General features: G+C 49.4%; 1 protein-coding gene across 12 annotated transcripts in view; it reads right to left on the bottom strand.

The window, feature by feature from the left end:
• The window catches only part of RBFOX2 (RNA binding fox-1 homolog 2), a 686,272-nt gene that overhangs the window by 272,743 nt on the left and 397,456 nt on the right, over positions 1-16,073 (bottom strand). For all 12 annotated transcript variants that reach the window (XM_078640431.1, XM_078640440.1, XM_078640444.1 and 9 more), the window contains one exon: positions 5,990-6,136. In XM_078640431.1, the coding sequence (XP_078496557.1) occupies positions 5,990-6,136 (147 nt within the window). The remainder of the gene's footprint in view (positions 1-5,989; positions 6,137-16,073) is intronic.

Here is a 16,073-nt window from a genome sequence, read left to right as displayed (position 1 = left end):
TATTGAAAAAGATTCCTGAGGACTGCTTGTCCCACAGCAGCGTCATCCTTCACTGTAGACTCTAGACAGTAGTGTCTTGTGAAGGTATGTGTACTGTTCCACGTTGCTGCCCTGCAGATGTCCTTTATAGGGACTCCAGAAAATAGAGCCACCGAAGATGCCACTGATCTTGTAGAATGTGTTCGGACTTTCGTTTCAAGTGGTTTGCCCGCTCCTTGATGGCAGAACTGAATAGCACTTGAGATCCAGCGGGAAATGCTGGTCTTGGTTAGCGGAAATCCCTTCCGCGGGGCGCTGTAAGACACGAACAGTTGCGAGGATTTCCTAAAAGGCTTTGTGCGCTCTAAATAGAACTTCAAACACCTTTGAACGTCCAAAGAATGCAAGGATCTTTCTGCTGGAGAAGTAGGTCGCGGAAAGAATGACTTTAAAATTAATGGTTCATTCAGATGGAATTCAGACGGCACCTTGGGGATGAACCTCGGATTTGTTCGAAGGATCATGACATCCCGCTTGAACTGAAGGAAACGTTCCGGTATAGACAGCGCCTGCAGCTCAATAACTCTCCTCGCCGATGTCAATGCCAACAGAAGAGCTAGTTTCCAAGGTAGGAATTTAAGGTCCGTCTTGTGGATGGGTTCAAACGGAGCTTTCATTAGCTGAGCTAACACCAAATTAAGCTGCCAAATGGGAGGCGGAGGACGGACTGGAGGATACATCCGAAACAGGCCTTTTAATAACTGCTTGACAATCCTAGCGGACCAAAGAGAGAGACCTGAAGATGTCCGCCTGAATCTCGAGATGGCCACCAGATGAACTTTCACAGAAGAATGAGCCAATCCAGATTTAGCCAGCAACAGGAAGTATGGTAACACCTGATGTGGAGCTGAAGTGTAAGGGTGAAGATGTTGAGTCTGACACCATAGGCAGAACCTTTTCCATTTTGCTTTATACGTCTTGTTCGTACTTGGAGCTCGAGCCCGAGACAAGACGTCCCTACACTCCTTGGAGAGGTTCAAATCTTGGAATTCTGCATTCAGGAGCCACGCTGCCAAGTGAAGCGAGCTCGGGTCCGGATGGAGCACTTGACCCTGAGACCTCGACAACAGGGAAGGAACCAGTCGTAGGCGAATGGGATGATCCTGAGAGAGCAAGAGGAGCTCCATGTACCAAAACTGCCGGGGCCACGCTGGTGCAATCAAGATCATTCTGCACGGTTCCGCCTTGATCTTCCTGATTACCCTGGGGATTAAGGGTATCGGAGGAAAAGCGTAAAAGAATGCGCCGTACCAGGCAATCGAAAGCGCGTTCCCCAAGGACACCGGATGGTGATCCCTGCTTGCATAGCACCGGCATTTGGTGTTCTCCGGAGTCGCAAACAGGTCTATGGTCGGGGTCCCCCAGATTGAAAACACCTCCTCTAGAATGGTTTGGTCTAACTCCCATTCGTGGTTGATCGATTTCTGCCGGCTTAGCGCATCCGCTGTTACATTGAGCGAACCCGGAAAGGTGTTCTGCTGACAGAGCAATCTTGTGAAGAATCACCCAATCCCAAATTAGTTGAGCTTCCTTGGATAGAGTCCGAGATCTTGTTCCCCCCTGCTTGTTAATATAGTGCATGGCCGTCGTGTTGTCCGTCCGGGCCAGCACTGAATGATTCCGAATCCGTGGCAGAAAAGCCTGCAAGGCTAATCGGATGGCTTTGAGCTCCAACAGGTTGATGTGGCACTGGCGCTGACCTGGATCCCAATGTCCACTGACTTGGAGGTCCTGGAGCACCGTTCCCCAGCCTTCTAATGATGAGTCCGTGGTGAGGACCATGGGAGTCGGAGGAAGCATGAAAGTCAAACCCTCCGCGATGTTGCTTCTCACTAACCACCATCTGCATGCCTCTTTCATCTCTGATGTCACAATAATCTTGTCGTCGAAAGAGCCATCTGCTTGGTACCATTGTTTGTCGAGCTGCTCTTGCAGAGGCCGCATACACAGCCTGCAATGCGGAATTAATGGTATGCGGGATGAAATCGATCCGAGCAGGGACTTGTAGAGCCGTACTGTTATGGATTTCTTTTTTAGCAATTGGCGAGCCGAAAGCATCAATTTGTTTTGACGTTCGTCTGTTGGGCAAGCCTTGGAGAGTGTAGTGTCCAGAATCGCCCCTAGAAACCTTGCGGACCTGGACGGTTGAAGAACTGACTTGTTCTTGTTGAGCTGAAGGCCCAGGTGATTGAACAATTGAATGCATGTTGTAATGGCCTTGGAAGTTTCCTGGAAAGATGGGGCTTTGACTAGCCAGTCGTCCAGGTAAGGAAACACTTCCAGAGACTGCTTCCTGAGGAAAGCTGCTACTGGAGCCAAAACCTTGGTGAATATCCTCGGTGCAGACTGGAGACCAAAAGGAAGTACTTTGAATTGGAAATGGCTCTTGCCTACTGTGAATCGCAAGTATTGCCTGTGAGCTGGGTGGATCGGCACATGGAAATAAGCATCCTCTAAATCCAGAGTCGCCATATAGTCCCCTGGATCTAGCAGACGAAGAATATCCTGGAGAGTCACCATCCTGAAGGACAGTTTGTTGAGAAAAGTGTTGAGCTCCCGTAGATCTAGTATGGGGCGCCATGTTTCCGTCGTCTTGCGAACCAGGAAGAACCTGGAATAAAACCCCCTCCCTCTCTGCGAGAGAGGTACAGGCTCTATCGCCCCCTTGATAAAAAGCTGGTGGGCTTCGAGACGTAGCAATCCCAGATGTTTAGTTTGACTGGCACCTGGAGCTCTGGTTGGAGGTAGATCTTGAAACTCCAACGTATGGCCATACTGAACGATATTCAAGACCCACTGGTCCGATGTTATAATTCTCCAGCTGTCTAGACAATAAGAAATCATGCCCCCCACTGTTATCGGCGGGGCAGGAACAGTAGAAAGAGCAGACAGGCCGCTATTATCTCTTGGAATTGTCTCTCCCTTGACGAGTTTGACGTCCTCTCTGCGTTTGACGAGAGAAAGACGCCGACTGGCCCTGGCGTTGATTGGAATACTGAGGTTTGTATGATTGGGAGGATTGTGATGAATATCTGTTGGTTGCCACCCCTGTAAGAGGAGACACCTCTTCCTCTCGCACCTCTAAATGGAACCTTACGATAATTCAAAGATCCCAAGGACTTTGCTGTGTCCATATCCTTCTTAATGCTTTGAAGGGCGTCATCCACATGCTTTCCGAAAAGCATTTCTCCATCGAATGGCAAGTCCAAGATCTTGTTCTGGACTTCTAGGCGAAACCAGGTCGCCCGCAACCAGCCTTGACGTCGTAGCACAGCTGATCCAGCCAGAGCACGAAAAGCAGTAGACGCTATGTCCATAGCACAATCTATCACCTCCGACGAGGATCTCTCTCCTTCCATCAACACCTTCCTGGCTTCATCGCTTGTTGATTCTGGAAGCTGTTCCACAAATGGTGATAGATCGCACAACATCTGGCGGTCATACCTGCCCAGGATGGCAAGAGCATTGGCAGAACGAACCAGGAGGCTGGCCATAGAGGAGAATCTTTTTCCTACATTGTCCAAGGGCCTCCCTTCCTTGTCTGGAGGCGTAGTAAGGGGCGTGGAAGGATTTTTCGATTTGCTTTGTGCCGCTTGAGATATAACAGAATCCGGTTTAGGTTGTCCCAGTAGACATGCTGGAATGCCTTCCGGCGCCTTATATTTCTTCTCCAGTCGGGGGAAGAACAGGAATGACTGTCGCCGGATTTTGCATAACTAACTCCCTCGGACCAAACATGTTCTATTATAGGTATAGATCGGACTGACCTCTTGTATGTTTCTTTAAAGTCATACAGGAAGCAGTCTGTCTGCACAGTCGTGATCGGCAGACCAAATCTTTTAGATGCCCTCTCCATGAGGTTATGGAAACCTCCAATGTCAGCTGGTGGAGAGGTAGCCGAATCCTGCCCTGCCACATCCAGATCTTGAGGACCACTATCATCATAATCCAGATCAGGATCATGCGTAGGATCTTCCTGAACATTTTCATCAGAAGAAACATCATCCACCACCTCTTGTGTTTCCTTTCTGGGTTCCGGTTCCACCATCCGTGGGGTTACCGTTGTCACAATGATTGCAGGAGCAAGAGGTCTAACAGGAGAAGGAGGGCGCTCCTGTTGTATTATAGGTTGAGACGGAAACCTATTTCTATAATCTTGCCACATCAATTGCAAATCTGATACTAGAGAGGATGGCATGGCCACCATGTCCTGTCCGAAGGTTTGAGGAGGTTTGCTTTGTTGGACATACTGGTGTTCGTAATATTCTTCAGTGTCCGTATCCTGACACTTCACATTTAAGTCCGAGGGACTGTAGGAATCCCCATAAGGATTATCATCCTCCTTGACCTTAGACTCCTCATCCAACAGCATAGTAGGAGGCAAAGGTGCTACTCGTCTAGGAAAAGTCATGTCCGGCGTTATTTGCTGCTTTCGCATGGAAATGTGGATTTTTTTAATCGTAGACGACCTCGTCGACGACGGAATCGTCGGTGGAACCGTCGACGGAGAGATGGATCTCGTCGGAGCTTTCATCGTCGACGGTGGATTGATAGTCGACGGCCTCGTCGACGAACTTGTCTTCATCGACATTACAGCAGACGCCGTCGTCGTAGTCGTCGATGCAGCCGTCGACACTACTCTCGTCATCATCATCGGCGTCAAGAATACAGCCATCGTCAACGTGCAGGAAGGCACCTTAAACGTCAGAGAAGTCATCATCGTCAACGCAGCCACCGTCGACGGTCCTGTCGGCGGAGCTACATGAGAAGTCAGGCTTTTCTGAGAAGAAGTCGACGTACCTGATTTTGTCGTCGACGGACGCTGCTTTTTGTCAGGCTCTCCCTCCTGAGAGACAGCAGCCAGTGTCTTGCTTTCCTTCGCTTTTTGGGATGGTTGTGAAGGAACAGAAGCATCCTTTTTCACCTTCTTGACTGTGTCCACCTCAACAGTCTGTCCCAGCCTCTCCTTTTCACCTCGGTGAGGAGATTTAATGGGACTTGCCCTCTCAGACCCATCAGAGATCTTATGATGGGCTGTGACAGGGGCCCCAGAAGAAGTAGAGGGAGGAGACCTACCCCTCTTTCTGGATTTTCTGGAGGATGTAGCCGATGAAGAGTCCTCCTCATCCGAAGACAGCACCTCCTTTCGTGACTTCATTTTCTGTAGTCAAGTCAATAATCGGCCCTCCCTGTCTGTTTTCGTAGAAAATTTTCTACAGATCTTGCAATCAGTGGCCTTGTGGTCAGGATACAGGCAATAGATACAGTCATCATGCTTGTCCTCCACAAAAAGTCTTTCGCACAGGTAGCACAGGCCCTGAACAAAGCCTTCTTCTCCTTGTCAGACATTGTAGTTTGAAGTGAAATTGTAGAAGAATCAAGTTGAATAGAAAGAAACTGAGCAGAGCTCAGTGGAGACTCCCTAGCACAACGTGCGGTAGAAAAATCTGAGGCTCTCTCAGGAAGGTTCTATGGGGGAGGCTATTCTGATTGGTTGTTGCAGAAAGTTTGGGCTCTTTTACACAAAGAGGGTGATATGCTACAAAATGAGATGAGGCCTAGGCTTGATTTTCTCTTTGGACCTATGGTTATGATATGTTTTTATTTACCGAGGCTCCCATTCCGACGACGGGGAATGATACAAAGCATGGGAATCTATGAAAGTTCCAATACTGGGATAACTTAGATTCCCTAAAAAAATATAACAAAATAGACACCTCTAAAGTCAGTTTATGGCAATTGAGCAAAGGGGCATATATCATTTGCCCGTCTATCCCATCATGGGGAAACAATAGTCTTGGTTTGCTTATAAGTGGAAAATAGCCACAGGAAGGCAGGATATGTAACGGTACGCACTTTTCTTTTTTTTTATCTGAAGCAAGTTTTTGAAGTCACTATACAATAAGACCAACACAGATTAAAGTTGAGATGGCAAAGTGCCTCTACATACCCCAAACATTTGCCGCAGGTCAGGATCTCTGAAGCGGAAAGGGATATTGGACACGTGCAGTCGCTTGGGAGTGGACTTGCTGTCACTGCTCTCATTGCTCTGGGTCTGTGGGGGCTGGCCATCTGTCTGTGCGCCTCCATCTGTATGCTGTAATGGGAGAAACAAGGTTGAGATCTATATGGTGCAAACAGGAACTCAACAGGACCCTAATGAAGGAGGTTAAAGACAATCACAGAAAGGAAAGTACCAAAAGATGCTGTAGATATCCACCTGCATGCTAGGGGATTGGGAGCACAAACAGGGTTAATTGAGAGTCATTAATTAGAGCTGAGAGTTTGCTCATTACCTACATGGAGGGACAATAAAGGAGCATGTCAGAGCAAGACTCTCAAACAGAACAACTTTGACTGAATCAGACAGGAGCAGGGAGGCATGCCCCCACTTCTCAACTCCTCCCCCAGGCAGCAGACACAAAGGCACAGTTTTTCTTGTCAGAGCCATAGGTTGAGTGGAAATCAAATTCCCCTTTCAGCCTCGCCCCATTATACAGTAAATGGGGGAGAGTAGTAAGGAAGCAGTGGATTGTGCAGTACCTGCCTCAAGACGGTCCGACGCCCACAGCCATGACTCCAGATAACATCTGCCTTACCCAGATACAGTCACATCCCATCCCAGAATGAGGCATTTCACTAATCATGCCCTAGAGATTTTCACACGCTGGTCCAGTTGTCACAACATCTCCTGCTTCAGAGATTCACAAATGTCGCCTACCCCTGAAACACTGACAAGATGCATCAGGCACACAACCCATGTTAGATTATGTAAAAGAGACTGCCTTCTGGGAGGCTATGCTTGTTAACTCTGCTGTCTGACACATGAATCTTGTAGGGAGAGCTCACCTCTTACCCAGCAGGTGATCAGGAACAACTGCCCGAATGTGCTGTGGTCAACAAATGTAGGTTTTCAAGTGACCACCTTCCATGCACACAAGGAGCACATTAGAACAAACATTTGCAAAGCAGTAGCTCTCGCCTTTGGGACCTTATAAGTATTAAGCAATGCAGCATTTTGTGCAGCCCCAGAGCGTTCATGGTGCCAAGTCGTAGTGTGTGTAAAGCAAGCGGTGTCTCCATCTCGGAGGGGTGGTGGGGGCTTTTGTAAATGGGTAAGCAGCAATCTCAGAAGGGTGATGGGGGCGGGGTGAAAGGGTAGTGAGATACGGCACAGAGCGAGCAGCAAACAAGATGCAGTGATGAAAATAAAAGAGGTGATCGGGTGGGGAGACAGCACGCAATGTGACCTGAACAGCATTTGAGCTTATAAAGGACTCAGACGCGATGGTGAAAATGAAAGTGGGCAAGTCGTTAAAGAGCGCACTGCTTCCAAAGTAAAACAATTAAACCAGCGGCGCAAATGGCGACCTAAAAATGAATGCAGTGTCCGTGAAGCAGTGAGGCACACAAAAAGAAAAACGTGCGCAAAACTAACCCTATATCAAAAAATGCGTAAGACCATATGTAACAGGGACAGTCTCCAGAAAGGGTTTGAAACACAAAAAGGCGGGACTAATTAAGCATGCTGACCAACCAAAGGAAAGCATTTATGACGGGCACAAACAGGAATTAATGGAAAAGATGAGGTGCTTCAAGCCACAGTCTAGGTTACAGCAAGCAACGCATGCCCTGCCAAAAATGAGCTCACGATTGAGCAGTAGGGTGATCTGGAGGCATCTTAAGACGGTTATGGCAAGATTTGTGCTGTACATATCTTGCCATTGCCCCGAAAGCACCAGGTGGTCACATTTCAGAGCAAGGGTGACATCTACCAAAGTAACGCAAGCCTTGCAGGCCAGCCGAGTTAGCAACACAATTAAGAAATTGATTGGAGCTTCAACTGAATTTTTGCTCGCGCATAGGACCTTCAAAGCAGACTTTCCGGTTAATGTGAAAATCTGAAGGAACTACAAGTTACAAAACAAGAAGTCATTAACCGTTATGAAAAAGTAGATCGGGCTTGTTTGAGGACAGCTTGTGTAAAACTAGACCTCATTGCCAACATAACAGGCTGGTCACCAATTTATTGACGCTGGAAGAGATGGTTTCAAATGGCTTGGGAGTTAGAATAGGTAAATCGATGTTTCATTCCTAAATAGGACAAGGTGGATTTGCCTATAGACAAGTTACTTACCTTCGGCAACACCGTATCTGGTAGAGTCATGATCTAGTCGCAGGTTCCTTTGCAATTTCCCAGGCGTCACTGGATCCGGAAGATTTTTCTTCAAGCAATACCCTTGCATGCCGGTAGGTGGCGTCTGTTGGCTCTGTGTGAGGACATCTGCATCGTCTGTGCCAGTGTGACGTCAGTGTAACCTATATAGGTACCACCTCGGTGTGCTGTTAGTTACGTTTCCCCAACTTGCCACACCAGGAGCACTGAGAAATGAAGCGCACAACCAGTGGTGTGTTTTTGAACAACTAGGGTCCTTAAAGACAACAGCCCTGATCATAAGAACCTGTCCGCAGTGCAGAGAGGATGGGTCGGTAAGGAATCTGCAGCTAGATCAGGTCTCTGCCAGATAAGACGTTACAGAAGTAACTTGTCCATCCGATACATCTAGTCGCAGATTCCTTACGTTTAAATATATATCCAAGCAATATCATCCCCGGAGGGACTGCGGACAACTTTAGACTAGGAAGTCCTGCAGGACAGTGCGGCTAAAAAGGTCATCCCTGCGGACTTAACTGTCCAGGCAGTAGTGCTTGGTGAACGTGTGCAGAGACCCACAAGTTACTGCCTGACAAATGTCAAGCACTGAGACTCCACGTTGCAAAGCCATGATAGCAGCCTTTGCTCTGGTAGAATGAGCCCTTAAGCCTTCAGGAGGCTTCTTTTTGGCCAGAGCGTAGTAGATGCAAAAGATGACCCAACAAGAGACACCTTTTCAGCATGGCACTACCCTTCTTCGCTCCCATGTACCCCACGAAGAGTAGATCGTCCCAAGGACTCATTTGTGCAGTCAAGGTAACCCTTGAGAGTGCCCACAGCACAGCCCTGCTGGGTAAGGGTTAACAAATAGTAAGACCTGAGAGAGGGAAGCCGAAAGGTTCATTAAATCTTTCTGAACAATTTTGTGCTACTGAAAGGCGTACACAGTCTTAGTAGAGGGGCGCCTGGCTTCCAAAATAACATTATAGACTTCAGGAGGAAGGATGAATACTATCAACTGTCCCCGCTCAATCTCCACGCAAAGCGGCGTGGAGTCGATAGGTTTGGTGGTGGAAACTCCTTTACTGCTGCGACAGAACATCCTCCCAAAGGGGCAACCTGATTGGAGGATCAATCTTCAATTGGAGAAGCTTGGAATACTAGACTCTCCATGCTCAGTTCGGAGCCACAAGATTGGCATGGGCTCTCCGGCCCCAAGTTCCGGGCTTGGGTGCAGTTGCTCTACACTGACCCCAGGGCACGCGTTCGGGTTAATGGGACACTGTCTAGCGATTTTCCGGTGAGACGAGGAACTAGGCAGGGATGCCCTCTGGTGCTCTTTGCCCTTGTGATTGAGGTTTTGGCGTGTGCGGTTAGACAGAATGAGGACATTCGGGGGTTCCAGATAGGACAGACAGATACGGTAGAAGAGAAGATATCGCTGTACGCAGACAATATCCTCCTGTATGTAACGCACCCTGCTACGACGATAGGGGCCATTTTCTCTGAACTGGATCGCTACGGGGGAGTGCTGGTTACTGCATAAATTGGCATAAGTCGATCTTCTATGATCCCAGGGGCCGAGATGACAGCACTACCGCGAAGACTGCAGACGACCGGTGTAGGGTTTGTATATCTGGGGATATATGTGACACTGGATACGACTCTTTCCTAGGATAGGAACATTAAAAGAATCTCGAATAACTTTGTAGAGGACGCGGCTAGGTGGAGGATGCTCCCTCTCACGCTTCTGGGCGCACTGCGCCCTGTTCAAAATAATTACGCTTCCCAGATATTTATACGCCTTCCAAAACTAATATTTCCCTATATCGAGACAGGTATTACGAGACATTAATGCGGAACTAAGGACCTTCCTGTGGTTGGGCAAGCACCCCCGGGTGGCACTGACGACCTTTCAAAGGCACCAATACAGTGGTGGAATTTCATTGCCTAATATGGAGGCCTATTATTGGGCGGAACATCTAGCGCCCATTAATGACTGGATACATGCCCCGGCTGCACATCCCACCTATGCACAAGAGGCATGGTATGGCGAAATGCACATTCCTTCATTATCTCTATGGGGGCACGGGGAAAGCCAGGTTGCTTCCAGCCACAAGAGTTACCCTTGATCTTTGGGAACGGGCGACGAGATGTACAGACTGGAAACGGAAGCAGACGAAGCAGACGCCGCTGTGGAAATGCGCATGGCTGCGGAAATTGAGTAAACTAAAGGGGTTCCAGAGATGGGACGATATAGGAATTTCGACAGTAGGTGACGTGATGAAGAGGGGGGTGCTGAAGTCCTTCCAGGTCCTCAGGGCAGAGTACGGATTAGGTCGCACTCAATATTTTAAGTATGCACTGTTTAGACACGCCTGGCGGGCAGAGGAATCATTAACAGGCACGCTCCCCGAGTACGCACCACTGGAGGGCCGCCTCTTGCATGAACAGATCCCTGGTAGGGCAGTCTCCCTGACCTACAGAACTGTGATGAATAACCTCCTGGATGGGCTAGGGAACCTTAAAAGGAAATGGGAAGCAGATGTTGGGGACATGGATGAGGTGGATTGGGACACCGTCCGGATGCATCCGAGGGAGGTGGCCATTAAATCCCGTCTAAGGCTTATCCAATACAATATCCTCCAAAGGACCTACTTTGACTGAGTACGCCTACATAAAATGGGGAGGGCCAGTGACCCGAATTGCCTGCGATGTGGTAGGGATGGTGAAGATTTTTTTCATACCCTCTGGTCGTGTTCGGAAATTCAAAGCTATTGGGTTGAGCTCCTGAGAGAACTGGGGGAGATACTGGAGACCACATTGCCGCTAGATCCAAAACTGATTTTGATTTTATTGGGTATGACTAACGAGGTGGACCTTGCCCACCGTTGATCTTTCTAGTCCTGGCTCTAGTGGTTGCCAAGAGGGATGTGGCAAGGAGGTGGGGGGTGGCCACGTTGCCGCAGCTGGAGGAATGGAGACGAGGCATGGATCTCCACATGGCAGCTCAAAGGGTCACGTACAAGACACAGGGATGCCCTAAAAAGTTTGTAAGAGTGTAGGGCACATGGCGTAAATATCATGGCTTGGATGGAAGGCTTTGAGTTGGCAGAGACACGGTATTCTGCAGGGGACAGGAAAGGGCGTGCCAAGAGCCTTTGTGATATCATGGGGGCGGATCGGGGATACAATCGACGGGGGCTAGATGGGGCGGCGGAGAGTGGATTGTTTTTACCGATGAATCAAGTAGGGAGGGGGGGCGGAAGGATGGGGTGTGATGATTAATGCTGACATGCTAGTTGTGTTTATGTACAATAAAATGCAAATAAAAAAAAAAAGAATGGCATGGGCTCGGTCCAGCCTGATCTTCTTGAGCACTCAGGGCAGGAATGGTAGAGGCAGAAAGGCATATAGGAGGCCTGAGCTCCACTCGAGACTAAAAGCACCTCTGAGCGAGAGCCGCCTTTGAAACTCCAATGTGCAAAACTGCTGATATTGTGCGTTCTCTGCGGAGACGAACAGATCTAATCAAGGTTCTCCCCAATGATGAGACCATGCGCCACCTCCAGATGGAAACGCCATTCGGGATCCGCTAGGTGTCGACAGCGGAGTTTGTTCGCCCTTGCGTTCAGGGAACCTGCCAGGGGTTGAACCACCAAGGATATGACCTGCTGTTCCAGCCAAGTCCAGAGACGCAGGGCCTCCTGACAAAAGGTCCATGTCCCCACCCTGCCCAGTCTGTTAAAGTACCACATGGCAGTGGTGTTGTCTGAGCACTTGAACCAGCTTTCCCTTGATTGAAGGAAGAAAGGCTTTCAATGCCAAGCGAATTGCTCAGAGATCCAGCAAGTGAATGTTGGGTCCACATTCTGCCAGGGACCAGAATGCTCTGATGTACACCTCTCCCAGATGGCCACCCCATTCCAGGAGTGACATCTGTCAATACCATGTGGTCTGGTGAGGGAAGGAAGAGGCGTCTGCCTTTGACCCAATCGCGGTTTGTCGGCCACCACAGCAGGTCTTGTGCCTCGCACTCCGAGATCTGTATCATGTAGGAGAGATTACTCCTGACACTGCGCCCACTGGAACTTCAGATCCGACTTCTGAGTCTGCAAAGGCCACCTGGCATGAGCCACAAGCAGGATGCCATGAAGCCCACCACCCTCAAGAGTCAGTCTCATTGAAATCCAGGATAGGCTGAAACATGGGTATCATAGCCAGAATATCTCAGACTTGCCGTTCAAGAGGATAGGACTGAAACAGCAATGTATACAGAATAGCTCCGATGAAAAGGAGCATCTCAGAGGGATTCGAGTCCGGGTTTGGCATGTTGATACAGAATCCCAGTGAATGCAAGAGGTTCGTCGTAGTCTGGAGGTGGGAGGCAAAAGCCTGGGGGAAGCTCACCTTTAACAGCCAGTCGAGATAGGGGGAACACTAGCACCGCTGATCTGCATCCACAGCCTGCACCTTGGTGAACTCCTAAGGAGCGCTGGTATGGCCAAAAGGGAGCACCCTGACTGAAAGTGCCCATGGCCTACTGTAAACAGCTGATAGCGCCGATGAGCAAGCAGGGAGGGAACATTAAAATAGGTGTCCTGCAAGTCAAATCCTACCATCCAGTCTGCAGGGTCTAGGGCAGACAAGACTTGAGCCAGAGTGAACATCTTTACTTTTAAAGGAAGGAGTCGAGGGCTCGCAGATCTAGGATAGGGCACAGGCCCTTTCCCTTCTTCAGTACCAGAAAGTAGCGAGAATAACCCCAGCCTACTTCTGGCACCGGAACCCTCTCTGTGGCTCCCTTGGCCAAGAGAGTCAAGACTTCCTACTGAGCCAAAGTCGGGTTAGCCTATGTCAGCCAGTTGTAACTTAGAGGCATGGAGGGAGGGGTAGTCGCAATGGGGAAGGAAGTAGCCCCTTCGTACTATCTCAAGAACCCACCTGTCCGATAAAATGTTTTGCCGGTGGTGAAAGTGATGGCTGAGGCTACCACCAACTGGCTGCCCATGATCTTGAAGGGACAGACTAGGAAGGTTTGGAGGCCAAGGGCTTTTGGGGAGAGGGGTGGGTAGACTGAACAGACCTCTGGCAGTCTGACCCATGGGGTCGGTATGAGCCACGGCCGCGTAGTGGTTGTGGAACTTGCAAGCCTCGTGGCTGGGGTATGGCTGGCATGACTGAAAGCCCCTTCCGTAGCCACAAGAGAGAAAAAAGCAGACGGGGGATGTGTGGCCACAGAGGCCAGAGGACTTGGCTGTAGCCCGCAAGTCCATAAAGCATTCTAGGGCCAGGTCTGCTTTGTCGCAAAAGAGACGGGTTGCGTCAAATGGCAGGTCTATGAGAGATGCCTGGACATTCTCAGAAAAGCCAATAGTTCCAGCCAGGCAGGGCAAACAGCCACCATCTATGACATCGCTCTGCCCAGCAATTTGGTTGTGTCAAGCCCACATCAAATGGCAAATGTTGCTGCATCTCTCCAGTCTGATACTGCCTAGGAGAGGATGGCCTGGGCCTCTACCGGGACCTGTGGCTGCACTTGAACAACAGTTTCCCACGGGTAGGGGAAGTAATGGCCCAATAGGTATTTGGTGTTCAACAACTGCAATGCAAGGATGGCGGAAGAAAAAAAGGCCTTACCCCAACTATCCAGCCTCTTGCATTCCCTGTCCGGTGGTGCGGAAGATAATGCACCCAAGCTCTCAGGGTAGGATGGCTAGTGGAGAAATTTGGCCTGCCTGGTGCAGGGCAATGGGGGTGGCTGTTGTCCTATTCACAGGAGCCCGTGCTGGGCTTGGAACGGGTTCCCAGAAGTACATTAGTCAAGGACTCATTAAAGGGTAGGAGGAGACATTCGGCTGCAGGACCTCTGTCAAATGTTCACCTTGACTTACACCGAAGAGAGCTGAAGGTCCAGGACCTCAGCTGTCCTTCTCAACACCATCACATATGCAGTTCCTTCCTCTGCAGCCATGGTAGGGGGTGAAACTGGGCCAGAATATGGAGTTATCCAGGCCATTGGCCTCACCCAATTCCTCAAACCAGTCCATTTTTTGCTTAGGCCGGTCCTGTGAAGGGTCCAGCGACCCCTCCCAATCTTCCTCCAATCCTAGCCCTTCAAAATAAGGCTGATGGACAGACCTAAGACCCAAGCATGTTATTGGTGCCGGGATCAGCGTCAGTAGGCTCCGATCTGGCCCTAGGTCTTCAGGGATAAGAATGGGGCAGGTTGCACTGGTGGGCGCCTGGAGTCACAGCGACAGGGCAGGTGGAAGGTTGCAGTGGGGTGACCAGCGTCAGTCTGGATCTACCACCGAGTTAGGGGGTATTGGCACCGGGGCCAGAGCCACCTGCGGAACACTATAAACCCCCCCTGAGCCTCCGGTGCCCCGAAGGTGTGCCAGAAGAGTCAGGCTGGCCAAATATGCTGCACATGGCGTCATAAAATTCCTTGAGCTGGGCAGGTGGTCGCTCAGGCTCCCAGGAAGGACAGGAAGCGCAGAGCCGACCCAGGTGCCGGTTCAGCAGAACAAGGTCTAGAGCACTGAGACCCAGTCATGTTGGCTGACGGACGGGGAGAAGTAGAAACAAACATGGTTCGACTTCTTGTGTTTCTTATGCCTCTTACCCAACGAATTTGGGTGGGTGGACGCGATCCCCAGGGCGAACGATGGAGTGCCAAGCACTGGGCCACAAGGAGCTTTAGGGACAGACGACTCCTTCAAAGCTTTCGGAGCCATGTCTTGGAAGTCAGAGCACGACTTTGAATTGTGATCGCGCTCCAGGCACCAAAAAAAGTGTGGATCCATTATGGATATAATGTGATGGCAGGTTTGTACTCAGAAGTCTTCTTTGACATATTGAAAAAAACGCGTAACAAAACATTGAAAAAAGCATATCAAAAAGAGCAGAGGGTAGCTCCCTTCACAGATTTCCGCTGGCTGGCACGGAAAGACTTGAACTGATGTCAGTGTGCTAAAGTGGCACCTATATTGATGATGTGGACGTCACAACGGCTGAAACTATGAAGAAGTCACGTGAAGCTGACTGAAGCAACCTACCGACATGCAAGGTTATTGCTCAACGAAAAATCATCCGGATCCAGTCGGATGCCAGGGAAATTCAAAGGTGAGGAATCTGTGGCTAGATGCCTCTATCAGATACACCATTATCCAAAACCGGTCTACATTACTTTAAAGCTGCTATGGCTTTCAAACAAAATGGATGGCTTTCAGCCATGCCAGATATAGGCCAGCAAGCAAATATGCAGTTTCTTTTCTCCAAATAAGTCTGGTGACAACATTAAGTGCTTAGACAGCTGAACTAGCGAATTTCTATATGATCCGTAGAGTGTTCATGGTGGCTGTAGGTTTGTGCCACTAGAGCAAGCAGCCAAGTTTAACGAAAGATGCCCAGTGGACTAATTCTTCAGTTCAGACAGGAAATCGCAGCACCACAGCAGAGTGTAAAGGCCTAAACACAAAGTTTAGGATAACCAGGAACCACAATCTGTTGAGCCACCTGGAAGCAATCACCAGAGACCCCAGGCTCCTCTGGAACTTACTGACCAATTTGGACATTAGGGGCACTGAAAGGCAGGCTGATGTGATTTAGGATCAGGAGTGAATCTGCCAGGAATTCTCATTGTTGTCCATGCAGGAGGCAGAACGTCTCCATTGTTGAAGAGTTCGATCACTGGATTCTTGTGCAAAGAAAGAAGGGCCAATCCCTCAACCGAGGTGCACCCACCATCTTGCCAAGTCTGTCTGCATCTTCTGAAATCGAGCTATATGGGTGGAAAACAACCACATGTGCTAGTAGACCACTGGTTTAAGGGCAGGGTGAATGCAGAAAGGTAAAACATATCTACAGTTTTATC

The sequence above is a fragment of the Lissotriton helveticus genome, chromosome 1_1 (genome assembly GCF_964261635.1).
Source record: "Lissotriton helveticus chromosome 1_1, aLisHel1.1, whole genome shotgun sequence".
Lineage (NCBI taxonomy): Eukaryota > Metazoa > Chordata > Amphibia > Caudata > Salamandridae > Lissotriton > Lissotriton helveticus.
Note: the sequence above shows the minus strand (reverse complement) of the source record. Positions and strands in the feature narration are given on the sequence as shown.